The sequence below is a fragment of the Rhinatrema bivittatum genome, chromosome 6 (genome assembly GCF_901001135.1).
Source record: "Rhinatrema bivittatum chromosome 6, aRhiBiv1.1, whole genome shotgun sequence".
Lineage (NCBI taxonomy): Eukaryota > Metazoa > Chordata > Amphibia > Gymnophiona > Rhinatrematidae > Rhinatrema > Rhinatrema bivittatum.
In genome coordinates, this window is record NC_042620.1 from 151,840,151 (window position 1) to 151,853,380 (window position 13,230).

The 13,230-nt window shown below is 48.2% G+C and overlaps 1 protein-coding gene across 7 annotated transcripts in view; it reads right to left on the reverse strand.

Moving 5' to 3' along the window:
* The window catches only part of SLC39A10 (solute carrier family 39 member 10), a 314,976-nt gene that overhangs the window by 227,361 nt on the left and 74,385 nt on the right, over positions 1 to 13,230 (reverse strand). For all 7 annotated transcript variants that reach the window (XM_029606079.1, XM_029606076.1, XM_029606077.1 and 4 more), the window contains exon 4: positions 8,829 to 8,998. In XM_029606079.1, the coding sequence (XP_029461939.1) occupies positions 8,829 to 8,998 (170 nt within the window). The remainder of the gene's footprint in view (positions 1 to 8,828; positions 8,999 to 13,230) is intronic.

The window sequence follows — 13,230 nt, forward strand, 5'->3', positions numbered from 1 at the left end:
GAAATCCACAGATGGGCAAAGAGTGAAGTTCTGCTATTATGAGAAGGTTCCGAGCCGCGCGCTGCCAGAGGATGTCGCATCCAAACAGCATGGCTAATTTGCTGTATTTATGGAAAACACCATTTACAGTAAGCAAACTTGCTTTTTTACAAATCCATTATAGGGCATTTCCTCCTATCCCATGATTTTTTTGTTTTCTGCAGAATCTCATAAGGGACATGGCCAAAAGCTTCTTGAAAATCAAATAGGCCAGGGGTCGGGAACCCATGGCTCGCGAGCCAGATATGGCTCTTTTGAGGGCTGCATCTGGCTCGCAGATAAGTGTCGCCACACTTTCCAGGCCCCCGCTGACCCAGCTGCTCCCCGGTCCTCCTCCACCCGGGCTTAAAATGCTGTCAGCCTGGGCGGAACACGGCAGGACAGCTGAAGTCAGCAGCACCGGCGTGCTCTCTTCTTCCCGCGCCCCCCCCCCCCCCCCCCCGCGCGCGGGGCCCGGAAGAGGAAGTGCAGAGCATCGGGTGCGTGCGCGACGAAAAGAAGACTGCAGCGCGGCTCGGATGGAAAATGAAGAGCTTCAACCGTGGCCGATGGGACTCCGCCTCCACGAGGGCTGAAAATGAAGGAGGTTGTAGCGTGGGAGGAGGCTGCTGCTGCCGCGAGTGCCCAGGGTGGGGGTGGGGGGAGAGAGAGAGTGAATGAGCGAGCAAGCATGTGTGTTTGAGATCCTGTGTGTGTGAGTGAGAGATTGCATGTATGTGAATGATTGAGAGCCTGTATATGTGAAAGAGAGTATGTCTGTGATTGAGAGCCTGCCTGTGAGAGAGAGAGCATGAATGTAAGTTTACGATTGGGAACTTGTATGTGTAAGTTTGTGATTGAAAACCTGTTTGTGTGAAAGAGTATGTGTGTACGATTGAGATCCTTTGTGTGTGAGAGAAATCATGTATCTGTATGATTAAGAGCCTGTGTGTATAAGTAAGAGAGAGATCATGTGTGTCTGTGTGTGATTGAGAGCTGATTTAGGTGAGGGAGCATGTGAGTATGTGATTGAGAGCCTGTGTGTAAATGAGAGAAAGAGAGGACATGTTTGTAAGCATGTGAATGAGAGTCTGTGTGTGAGAGAAAAAGACAGCATGTATTTATGTGATTGAAAGCCTGTGTGTGTGTGTGTGTGTGTGTGTGTGTAAGCGTGAAAAGCAAGTTTGCTTACCGTAAACGGTGTTTCCGTAGATAGCAGGATGAATTAGCCATGCTGTATGGGAACTGTCAATCAGGGCCCAGGAGGCGGAGCTTCCTAGCAGAGTAGATCCTTTTTTGATCCTCTGCGGCTGCGTAGGGGTTCCCGCGCAGCAGTAACGGTTCTCCTCAGTCTGTAATTAAGCTTGAGCGTAGCGGGAAAAAACCACGACTGACAGGGAGGCGGGCGGGTCAGCATGGCTAATTCATCCTGCTATCTACGGAAACACCGTTTACGGTAAGCAAACTTGCTTTTTCCCGTCGATAGCAGGCTGAATTAGCCATGCTGTATGGGAGTCCAAAGCTCCCGTATTCCTGGAATATTGCCCTTATTAAGCGTGGCAGTCGTGACTACTATCCAGAAAAAGTATGCAGAACTGATTGTCCCAGTGTAGCATCTCCCGCCGATTGTTTATCTATGCAATAGTGGGAGGTGAAGGTATGCAGCGAAGCCCACGTGGCTGCTTTACAAATATCCACTGGTTGAACGTTCTGTAGGTGAGCTAATGATGCAGCCATAGCTCTTACTTGATGGGCGTTAGGCCTTGAGGAAAGCTCTGTTCCTTTAGCAGAATAGCAATATTTGATGCATTGTGCTATCCAGCTAGAGATGGTACGCTTCGCTACTGGTACTCCAGGAGCGTTTGGGTTGAAGGATAGAAACAGTTGTGAAGATCTATTGAGGGAATGTGTTCTTCTCTTATAATATGCCAACGCCCTTTTGCAATCTAGGGTGTGCAATAAGCGTTCTCTATCATTTGAATGAGGTTTGGGAAAGAAAATTGGTAAGTCAATGGTTTGATTGAGATGGAAAGAAGACACTACCTTCGGAAGGAAGGAAGGATGAGTGCGTAGCACAACTTTATCGTGGTGAAACTGTAGATACGGTTCGTAATGGACCAGGGCCTGAAGTTCACTGACTCTTCGGGCAGAGGTAATCGCCACCAGAAACACAGTCTTCCACGTGAGGTATTTTATATGTGCAGATTCCATGGGCTCAAATGGAAATAGCATGAGTTGTTCCAAAAGCACATTGAGGTTCCACGGAATTGGAGGTTTAGACACTGGTGGGCGTAAATGCAGGAGACTTTTGAAGAATCTAGAGAGCAGCGGATGTGTTGCCACTGAGTGATTATCAAGCGGCCGATGATAGGCTGCAATCGCACTAAGATGGACTCGAATCGAGGAGGTGGCCAACCCCGATTCGTAGAGAGAATGTAGGTAATCTAACAAGGCTGTCGGAGCACAGTCCATGGGTGAAAGGTTATTTGCCCCACACCAGGTGGAATAACGTTTCCATTTGAAGGAGTAACTTTTCCTGGTGGATGGCTTCCTAGATTCGAGGAGAATGGTCTGTACCGTTTGGGACACACCTTGTTCAGTCAATAATGCCCGTTCAATCTCCATGCAGTCAGGTGGAGTGAAGGGAGGAGCGGGTGAATGAGAAGGCCGTCGTCCTGAAGGAGAAGATCCGGACGGTCTTGGAAGCGGATCGGCTCTTCCATCGATAGCCGTGGAAGATAACTGTACCATGGTTGTCGCGGCCACGCAGGCGCTATGAGAATGAGCTGACTGCGGTCTGAGATACATTTTTGTAGCGTTTTCGTGATTAATGGAATCGGTGGAAACGAGTAAAGAAGAGTTGGGCGCCACAGAATCAGGAAGGCATCCTGAGACAACCTGTGCTGACTGGGTCTGATGGAACAGAATTGAGGCAGTTGAGTGTTGAGTTCCGTGGCAAACAGGTCTATTGTTGGGGTACCCCAACTGTTGAAGACTTCCTGCAGAACTTCGGGATTTATCCGCCACTCGTGCGGATGGAATACCCGACTCAGTCTGTCCGCTCTCGTGTTGGCAATTCCCGGCAGGTAAGAGGCCTGTAGGTGAATGGAGTGCCGGTGAGCGTGGGCGAAAATCTGTAGTCTCTCTTTGCAGAGGGACCATGAACCGGACCCGCCTTGTTTGTTTATATAGAACATGGCTACCTGGTTGTCCGTGTATATCATGACCCTCCGACCTTGAAGGTAGTCCTGAAAGGTGAGCAGGGCATTTCGAATCGCTCTGAGCTCCAAAAGATTTATTTGTAATTGCTGCTCGTTGTGCGACCATAGGCCTTGCGTTTCCAAATGATCCAGATGCACCCCCCAGCCCTTCCGGGAAGCGTCTGTGGTAAGGACTGCATTGTGCGGTAGCGGACTGAATGGAGCTCCCTTGCTCATTGTTGGGAACCGGAGCCACCAAGTGATGTCCTGTCTCATTTGGTTGGTTATACACACTCTTTTGTGTAATGGTTGAGTGTGTTGTGTCCACTGACGTTTCAGACCCCACTGAAGTCGTCTCATGTGGAGTCTGGTATTGGGGACTGTGAAGTTCGCGGCTGCTAGGTGTCCTAGAAGGCGAAGCACTGTCCTGGCCGTAGCAGACTGCATGCCCTGTAGTGCTACCAGTAGTGAACAGATTACTAGTCTTCTGTCCTCCGGGAGGAAAGCTCTGGTTTGACACGTGTCTAGACGTGCCCCTATGAATTGCAGAATTTGTGCGGGCTGTAATTTGGACTTTGGGTAATTGACTATTAATCCCAATCGCCGTAGACAGGTTAGCGCTATGTTGAGATGCGATTTCAACAGCCCTGGATCCGACGCTACTACCAACCAGTCGTCCAGGTAAGGGAATATCGTCAGTCCCCGTAAGCGAAGATGAGCCACCACTACGACCATGCATTTGGTGAATACTCTGGGTGCTGCTGACAGACCGAAGGGCAGGACCCTGTATTGGTAATGCTGGTTGTGATACTGGAAACAAAGGTATTGCCAACAAGATCGGTGGATTGGAATATGGGTATATGCATCCTTCAGATCTATTGAGCACATCCAATCCTTGCGTTGTAGCAAGGGAAGGATGGATTTTAGAGAAACCATTTTGAACTTCTCCCGGACTAGGTGTTTGTTGAGGTCTCGGAGGTCCAGTATGGGTCGAATGCCCCCCGATTTTTTTGGGATGAGGAAATATGGGGAATAGAACCCCCGGCCCGTTTCTGCCCGGGGAATCGGGTGAATTGCCCCTTGATGGATTAGTGTGGTCAATTCTTGAGCCAGTTGGGGTTGACCAGGCTTCCCCCCTTTCAGGGGAAAGTGAGGCACTATCGGTTTGGATAGGAAGTGTAGCTGATATCCCTCTCGAATGATGTCTAGAACCCACTGATCTGTTGTGATGGTTTTCCAAGCATCGTAACACGCAGTTATCCTGCCCGGAGGGTGTTGCGGTAGAGATGGTGGTAGCGGTGGCAATGGAGTCAAAAAGACTGCGCAGTCTTAGCTGGGAGTGCTGTCTGCTGTTGTTGCTGTGGTTGTCGTTGGGTTCTTGGCTTTCCTCTCCTCTGCTGTTGCTGAGGAGGATTGATAGGAGTTTGCCTCTGGTAAGGAGCAAAGGACTGTTGTCTATAGTTCTGGTACGATCTGTACGGTCGTCTGGTGTACGGTTGTCTACGTGATGGAAAAAAACGTTTCGTAGACGCTGGAGCTGCTAGCGATTGGACTGCCAGCGCTTGGTCCTTAAGCTTGCTCAGGGTCTCGTGTAAACGGTCACCGAAAAGATTATCGCCTGAGCAAGGCAAGTTTGCCAATTTTTCATGCAGATCTTCCCTGATGGCACTAGCTTTGAGCCACGCCAGTCGTCTGGCCGAAATTGCCATAGCTGAAGCTCTTGAGGAATTCTCAAATCCCTCATACACCGCTCTCAGCATATGACGCGTGCATTCCTCCATATCTGAAATCGGGGATGGAATGCTGTTTCCCCCTGCCGTAAACATGCCCTTGGTGGCTTGTAGACATTCGTATAAATATTGAACCATATAGAAATGGTGATGATTAATTCGAGATGTAAGCATTGCGTTCTGATAAATTCTTTTTGCAAAATAGTCCAGACATTTGTTGTCTTTGCCTGGTGGAGCCGAAGTATGTGTTTTGGTTTTCTTATACTTTTGTAGCGCTGACTCTACCACTATAGACTCTTGTGGTAATTGTGGAATCGAATACATGGAAGGTTTCTGTAGCTTAAACTTTAAGTCAGTCTTCCTCGATACTGCTGATAACGTATAGGGAGTATCCCACGATTTCTGAAGAACACTATGCAACACTGAATGTGGTGGTAGAGCGGACGGCTCCCCAGGGGTATCGAAAATTTTTAATAATCCAAATGTTTCCGCCCTTGGCTCTGGCAATTTTTGAATATCTAACTTCAAGATATTACCCATCTTGTCTACAAATTTAGGATACGTCAGATCCTCTGGCGGGGAGTATGGTTCCGCTGGTTGTTCCGGTGGGTCCGAGGGGTAACCCGTAGATGAATCCGGTGAGGAATGCTGAGATATAGAGTCCACATGTTGGTCTGGAGAGTTGTGATACCCCAGTGGAGAGTGAACTTCTGAGGTCGGCATATCCCCTGGGGTTTGTGGCGGGGATTGTGTCGGTTCCCCTGGACCTGTCGATTCCGGCGGAAGGGTATACGTCGATTGCAGGGATTCGAAGAAGCCTGCAAGAGATTGTGTAAAGTCCCAGAATGCCTTGGAAGTGTGCCGTGGCATTGACTGTCGTGGCTCTCCCGTAGGTGACCTTGATGGAAGAGGCGTGGTATCCTTAACCCGATCCGAATGGTCACTCCAATTAGATTCACTGTGACTTCTGGAAATTCCCGAGTGCACAGTGTTAGGGGACTGAGACCTTGTGCGAGGAGTAGGCCGAACGAGAAGAAATACTTCTGTAATGAGACGATGAAGAGGAGGAAGATCTCCTCTGTCGCCGTGCCCCGTGTTGTTTCCTATCTTCACCATGATGTCTTTTTGAGGGGGGCGATGACGTTGACCGATGATGGTGTCTCTTCCTCGAAGATGAGGATATGCTATCCCTCGACCCCTGGTCTGAAGGTGGTCTGTGGTGCTTCCTCGCTTCCCGAGATTCTCGTGACTCTGAGTTGGGCGCTCCTAACCCCTGAAGAGGGTTTGGGGCTGCACTGGGTTGAGGGTCTGGAGTGGCCTTCTGGCTCACCGCCGGTGCCTCACTGTCTCTAGAACTGTCTAGCTTACGCTTTTTAGTGTCCACAGATTTAGCTGATTGCGGACTGTGCGTTAGTTTCACTCTACTCGAGCCCGAGTTTCCTTGAAATTTATGTTTCGGCGCCGGAGTCGGCTCCGTGCTCTTCGGCGCCGGTTTCAAATTCCGGTGTTTCTCAATAGACCCCCGCTCCGGGGTTTTCGGCGCCGTTCCTCGGTCCCGGGGCTTCGGCGCCGATCCCTGCTCCGGACGCTCCCGCGCCCATTCCCGCTCCGGATGCTTCGGTGACTGTGCCGGCTCCGTGCGCTTCGGCGCCGAGTGTTTCGGCTCCGGTCTGCGCTGTTTCGGCTCCGGGCGATCTGGCGCCTTGCAAGTGTCTGGCTCCGGATACGTCCCTGGCGCCCTGTGTGTCTTCGGCGCCGGTTGTTTCTTCGGCGCTGATTTGGCAGTAGTAGGCATCGGGTTCTTATGCTCCGATGGAGTCCCCCCCTCCTTTTGGGGCTTCTTCGGCGCCGATGACGACCTCGGACCCGCGGCCTTGGATAGTAACCAGGCTCTTACCAGATTTTCACCTCGAGGTTTTTGGGAACAGGGTTCAGTTAATTTAAATGGTTCTTGCTTCCCTACGTCCCTTGGTTTCGAAGGGCCAGGTCCCTGGTCCTCGATTTCCCTGGGCCTTCTTTTCGCGTCTCTCACCTTCGGGGACTGCGGATCCCAGGATGACGCTCTCTTCATCGGAGACGATTTTGATTTAGGCGCCGGCGACGACTGTGTAGTTGAAGTCTTTTCCTCTAACTCCAACCACCGGTAGTTTCGATGACGCCGGGCCCTAGGGGACATGCGTTCGCAATGTTCGCAGTCGGCTTGCGGATGCTCGCGCCCGAGGCATCTATAACAACGATCATGCCCGTCTGTGACGGACATGATCTTGCCGCAGGGGCAAGGCTTAAACCCCGACTGCTTTTTTGACATTTTTTTTTTTTTTCGCTCTTCTGAGGAGAAGAAGGGCTCCGCGTGCGCTCCCGCGCGCGGAAAAAAACAGACTGAGGAGAACCGTTACTGCTGCGCGGGAACCCCCACGCAGCCGCAGAGGATCAAAAAAGGATCTACTCTGCTAGGAAGCTCCGCCTCCTGGGCCCTGATTGACAGTTCCCATACAGCATGGCTAATTCAGCCTGCTATCGACGGGAAAAAGATAGACAGCATGTGTGTAAATGTGTAATTAAGAGCCTATATAAGTGAGAGAGAAAAAACATGTGTATATGTGAGTACTGAGAGCATGTGTGTATAGGTGTGTCATTGAGAGCCAGTGTGAGAGAGAGCGCTGGTATGTGACTGAGAGAGGAGAAAGTTCCAAGCAAACCACCCCACCTCCTGCTAATTCAGAACAATCTCAGGACACCTGGATATCAAATGTTCCCAGGTAAGCAGAGCAAAAAAATTTTTGTATCCTTATTATTTTTCATTACTGGGTCTTTGTGTCTGCTATTTTGAAATATTTTGTTGGTATCTGGAAATGTTTTATGAGTTTTTAATTATTGGATATTCCACTCATCAGCTGTTTCGAAATATGTTCTTTTTGTTAGTACAGTTTTACTGCTGATGATTTTATATTTCTTGATTTGTTTTATAAGGATGGGTGATGTTTCTTTTTTCCTTTGTTACACTGCATACAGAGACTCTGGCTTGTTGCAGTTTCCAATTCAGTTTTTTCTGCATGCTTCTTGTTATGCGTTTTGGTCTCTTTATTCTATGTTAGGTGAGGGACAGCACGTGATTCAGGTGAGGTTTTCTGCTGGCGTGTAGTTTCTGTGTAGGACTCTATAGCAGCCTGACTTGGTCCGTTTTCCTAATAGGAGATGTACTGGTGTCTTATGGCCTGGTGTAATATTTTCAGAGACTTATTGTACTTTAAAAGTGTGATCTTACATAAAATGCACACATTTACTTGTATTTAGTTTTAAACATATTGTATGGCTCTCATGGAATTACATTTTAAAATATGTGGCGTTTATGGCTCTCTCAGCCAAAAAGGTTCCTGACCCCTGAAATAGGCTATATCAAACGACTCTCCTCAGTCCACATGTTTATTAACCCTATCAAAAAAAATCTAACAGATTCAATCCATGTTGGATCTGCTCCATTAGTCTATGTCTATCCAATAACTTTGTTCTTCAGAATAGCTTCTATTATTTTGCTGGCATCAATGTCAAGCTCAGTCTGTCATTTCTAGGATAAAGTCTGGAATCCTTTTTAAAAATGGGTTACGTTGGCCACCCTCCAAATCTTAGGCACTGTAGCTGATTTGAATGAGAAGTTAGATATTACTAGTAAGAAATCTGCAATTATTGATCAACATTTTTAGATGATTCTCCAACAATGCATATCACCAGGTCATGTGACATCTGTGTTCCTCCATCGAGGCAACTTATGATCAGAGAAAGGTTATTCTACATTTGTGTTAATTTCCAACTATAAATTCTGCATGTACAGCAAAAATGAGCTATTGCTTTAATAGCTTACCATACCCAACACAATACTTACATGAGGAAGTAGATGGAGTAAGGCATCACCACTAAGTGTTCCAACAGCTAAAGCAACCAGGAAGGAGAGAAGGAATCTGAAGCATCCTTGATTAATGATGGGAATCAGTATCACACCTAGCAAGGACAGCAGACTGATGACAGTGATAGAAATGAGACCACAAACCCAGGCTGAGAAGAAAAAAAAATTATGCACAAGGTTATGAGCAAATAGTAGAAATTTCTCACGGGGATATATATTTCATAAACAGAAAGCAGAGTTGATTACCTGTAACAGGTGTTCTCCTAGGACAGCAGGATATTAGTCCTCACATGTGGGTGACATCAGATGGAGCCCGGCACAGAAAATTTCTGTCAAAGTTTCTACAACTTTGACCAGGCACACTGAGCATGCTCAGCATGCCATCATCCATGTGTCCACGTGGGTTCCCTCTTCAGTCTCGTAACATAGAATTTAGGAAAAAATAAAACAACAAATGCAGGAGAAACCCAACTCCACAGAGTGGTGGGGCAGGTGTCCTGAGGACTAAACCTCCTGCTGTCCTAGGAAAAACATTTGTTACAGGTAAGCAACTCTGCTTTCTCCCAGGACAAACAGGATAGTAGTCCTCCCATGTGGGTGAATACCTAGATACAGGCTGCTCCCGTATGCACAAGGGACACAGAGCACTTAACTAGGTGCCAACAGGCACAACAAATTAGTGGTGGTGGCAACAGCGGGAGTCAGCCTGAACCCCAACAAGGGGCATAAGGTTGGAAGAATTGGGTTTAATTACTGAAAAGGTTCTGCAGGACCAACTGACTGAAATGGCTGTCACGTCAACCTTCTCTGACCAAGCAGCAGTGTGAAGCAAAGGTGTCGAGGAAACTCCATGTCACAGCTCTGCAAATTTCATCCACAGGGACCACACACAAGTGGGCCACCAAAGCTGCCATGGCCCAAATGGAGTGAGCCATGACATAGCCTCCCAGCTGTAGACCTGCCTGCGCATAGCAGAAAGAGATGCAGTCTACAAGCTAGTTGGTCAAGGTTTGCTTGGATACAGCAACTCCCAATCTATTTTTGTCGAAACAAATGAAGAGTTGTGTAGATTTATTTGGAAAGAACAGCAGGCCACAGACAAAGGCTAGGGCCCATTTGTAATCTAGGCTGTGCAGAATTCGCTGCCCCAGTGTGAATGAAGCTTTGGAAAGAAGGTTGGTAAGATGATAGACTGATTAAGATGGAAGTCAGTCACCACCTTCGGTAGGAACTTAGGGTGTGCACGAAGAACCACCGGATCGTGGAAGAACTTCATGTAGGGTGGATACAACACCAGTGCCAGAAGTTCGCTGACTCTGCGCACCGAGATGACTGCTACCAAGAAAATAACTTTCCAGGTCAGGGAAATATCCTGCAGGAGTGGGAACCAGATCTACCAGGGCCAATAAGGCACGATGAGAATTATGATCCACCGGTCCTGCTGGAACTTTAGGAGCATCTTGGACACCAGGGGAAGCAGAGGATAGGCATACAAGAAGCCATTACCCCAGTGGCAGGCAGAAGTGTCTGATGCCATCCTGCCATTCCCCCCCCCCCCCAGCTAAGGAGCAGATCTGACCTACTTTCTTGTTATAAGGGGTGGCAAAGAGGTCCACGTTCCGAGTTCCCCAAAGATGGAAGATCTGGTTCGCTACCTCCTGCTTCAGGGACCACTCGTGCAGCCGGAACGACTTACATCGTCCACCAGTGCATTCGCCTATCCCAGCAAGTATCTGACTTGGAGAAGCATGTTCTGGGACAGAACCCATGACCAGATCTGGACTGCCTCCTGACAAAGTAGGAATGATCCCGTTCCTTCTGGCTTGTTGAGGTACCACATGGTTACATGATTGTCGGTCTGGTCAAGCACAACCTTGCTGGCCAGTAGACCCCAAAACATCCAAAGGGCAATCCAGATCACCCGTAACTCCAGGAAGTTGGTCTGGTACCCCTCCTCTTGAGCGAACCAGTGACACTAGGGGTGAATATCTCCCACATGTCCCCCAACCCAGGTGGGAGGCATCAGTAGTGAGAACAACTTGAGTGGGGGAAGCTTGGAACAGGATCCCCTACCTTTAGGTTAGGAAGAGCCATCCACCATGACAGGGAGTCTGAAGTGGTGGAATGACTCAAATGCGCACCCGCAGATCCTGAGTGGCCTGGTGCCACTGAGACATTAGGGTCCACTGTGCCCTGTGCATGTGAAAGCGAGCAAAGGGAATGACATGGACAGTCGTGGCCATGTGTCCTTGCAAACGTAAAATGCTGTGTGCAGAGATTTAGCAACTCCACGAGATCACTCCTATCAAAGACGCAAAGCTGACTGCCCAATCCCCGGGCAAAAACGCCTGAGCCTGAGTCATATCGAACCTGACACTTATAAAGTTCAGGTGCAGGTACAGGACCAGCTGGAACTGGGGCAATTGATCAGGAAATGGTGGCTTGCAAGGATGGCAGCGCTCCCTACCTGGAGGCACCCTTGAACAGCCAGTCATCCAGGTAGGGAAAAACCTGTACTCTCCGCCTCCTCAGATACGCAGCTACTGTCGCAAGGCACTTTATGAAGACGCAGAGTGCCGAAGCCAGACAGAAGGGCAGCATCCTGTACTGAAAATGCTGTCGCCCACCACAAATCAGAGGTACCTCTGGTGGGTGCGGGCAATCCCTATGTGAGCATAGGCATCTCGTAAATCAAGGGAGCAAAGCCAATCTCCCCAATGCAGGAGAGAAATAAGGGCACCCAGCGAAACCATCTTGAACTTTTCCCGCACAAGGAATTTATTAAGAACATAAGAACATGCCATACTGGGTCAGACCAAGGGTCCATCAAGCCCAGCATCCTATTTCCAATAGTGGCCAATCCAGGCAATAAGTACCTGGCAAGTACCCAAAAACTAATGCTAGTAATTGCAGTGGCTATTTTCTAAGTCAACTTGATTAATTGCAGGTAATGGACTTATCCAATCCTTTTTTAAACCCAGCTACACTAACTGCACTAACCACATGCCTGGAAACAAATTCCAGAGTTTAATTGTGCATTGAGTGAAATAGAACTTTCTCCGATTAGTTTTAAATGTGCTACATGCTAACTTCATGGAGTGCTCCCTAGTCCTTCTATTATCTGAAAGAATAAATAACTGATTCACATTTACCAGTTCTAGACCTCTCATGATTTTAAACACTTCTATCATATCCCCCCTCAGCTATCTCTTCTCCAAGCTGAACAATCCTAACCTCTTTAGTCTTTCCTCATAGGGAAGCTGTTCCATCCCCTTTATCATTTTGGTCACCCTTCTCTGTACCGTTTCCTTCGCAACTATATCTTTTTTGAGATGTGGCGACCAGAAATGTACACAGTATTCAATGTGCGGTCTCACCATGGAGCGATAGAGGCATTATGAAATTATCCTTTTTATTCAAAATTCCCTTCCTAATAATTCCTTACATTCTGTTTGCTTTTTTGTCTGCCGCAGCACACTGAGCTGACGATTTCAATGTATTATCCACTATGATGCCTAGATCTCTTTCCTCGGTGGTAGCTCCTAATATGGAACCTAACATCATATAACTATAGCATGGGTTATTTATATATATATATATATCCACATTAAATTATGCCCAATTTTCAAGCCTCACAAGGTCCTTCTCCAATTTATCATTATCCGCTTGTGATTTAACTACTCTGAATAATTTTGAATATTCTGAAAATTTGATTACTTCACTCGTCGTATTCCTTTCCAGATCATTTATAAATATATTGAAAAGCACGGGTCCCAGACAGATCCCTGAGGCAATCCACTGCCCACCCCTCTTGTAAGTCCAAAATCGGACGAAGTTCTCCTGTCCCTCTTTGGAATAAGGAAATAGCTGGAGTAGAAGCCGCTTCCCCACAGAATGGAAGGAACGGGTTTGACCGCCTTAGTCATTGTGAGGGTGGAGAGCTCCTTGAGTTGCATTTCTTGATCTGCTGAGGCCCCGCAAGAAGGGTACGGGGGAGAGTCAGGTGGGACCTCTTGGAAATTTAACTTGTACCCCCAGCGGATGATGGAGAGGACCCACCGGTCCAAGGTGACAGCTATCTACAGTCCGCAAAGGACATGAGCCAATCTCAGACTGGAAGATCCGTCATCAGCTGCATTGGTAACTGGCTTGGACTCCCTCGCGGCCAATCAAAAGCCCATAGCGGAGGTCTGCTGCAGCGCCGGCTGAGTTCTGGGGACACACTGTTGCCCTGGACAGGACCTCGGTCTGGCCTGTTGAGTTCATGCTCTACCTGCAGGATGGTAGTACTTCCTCAGCTGGTAAAAAAGTTGCTGAGGACCCTGCCTCGAGGATTTTTTGCCCAAGGACTGTGGTACAGAGTGCTAGCCAAGAGATGTTG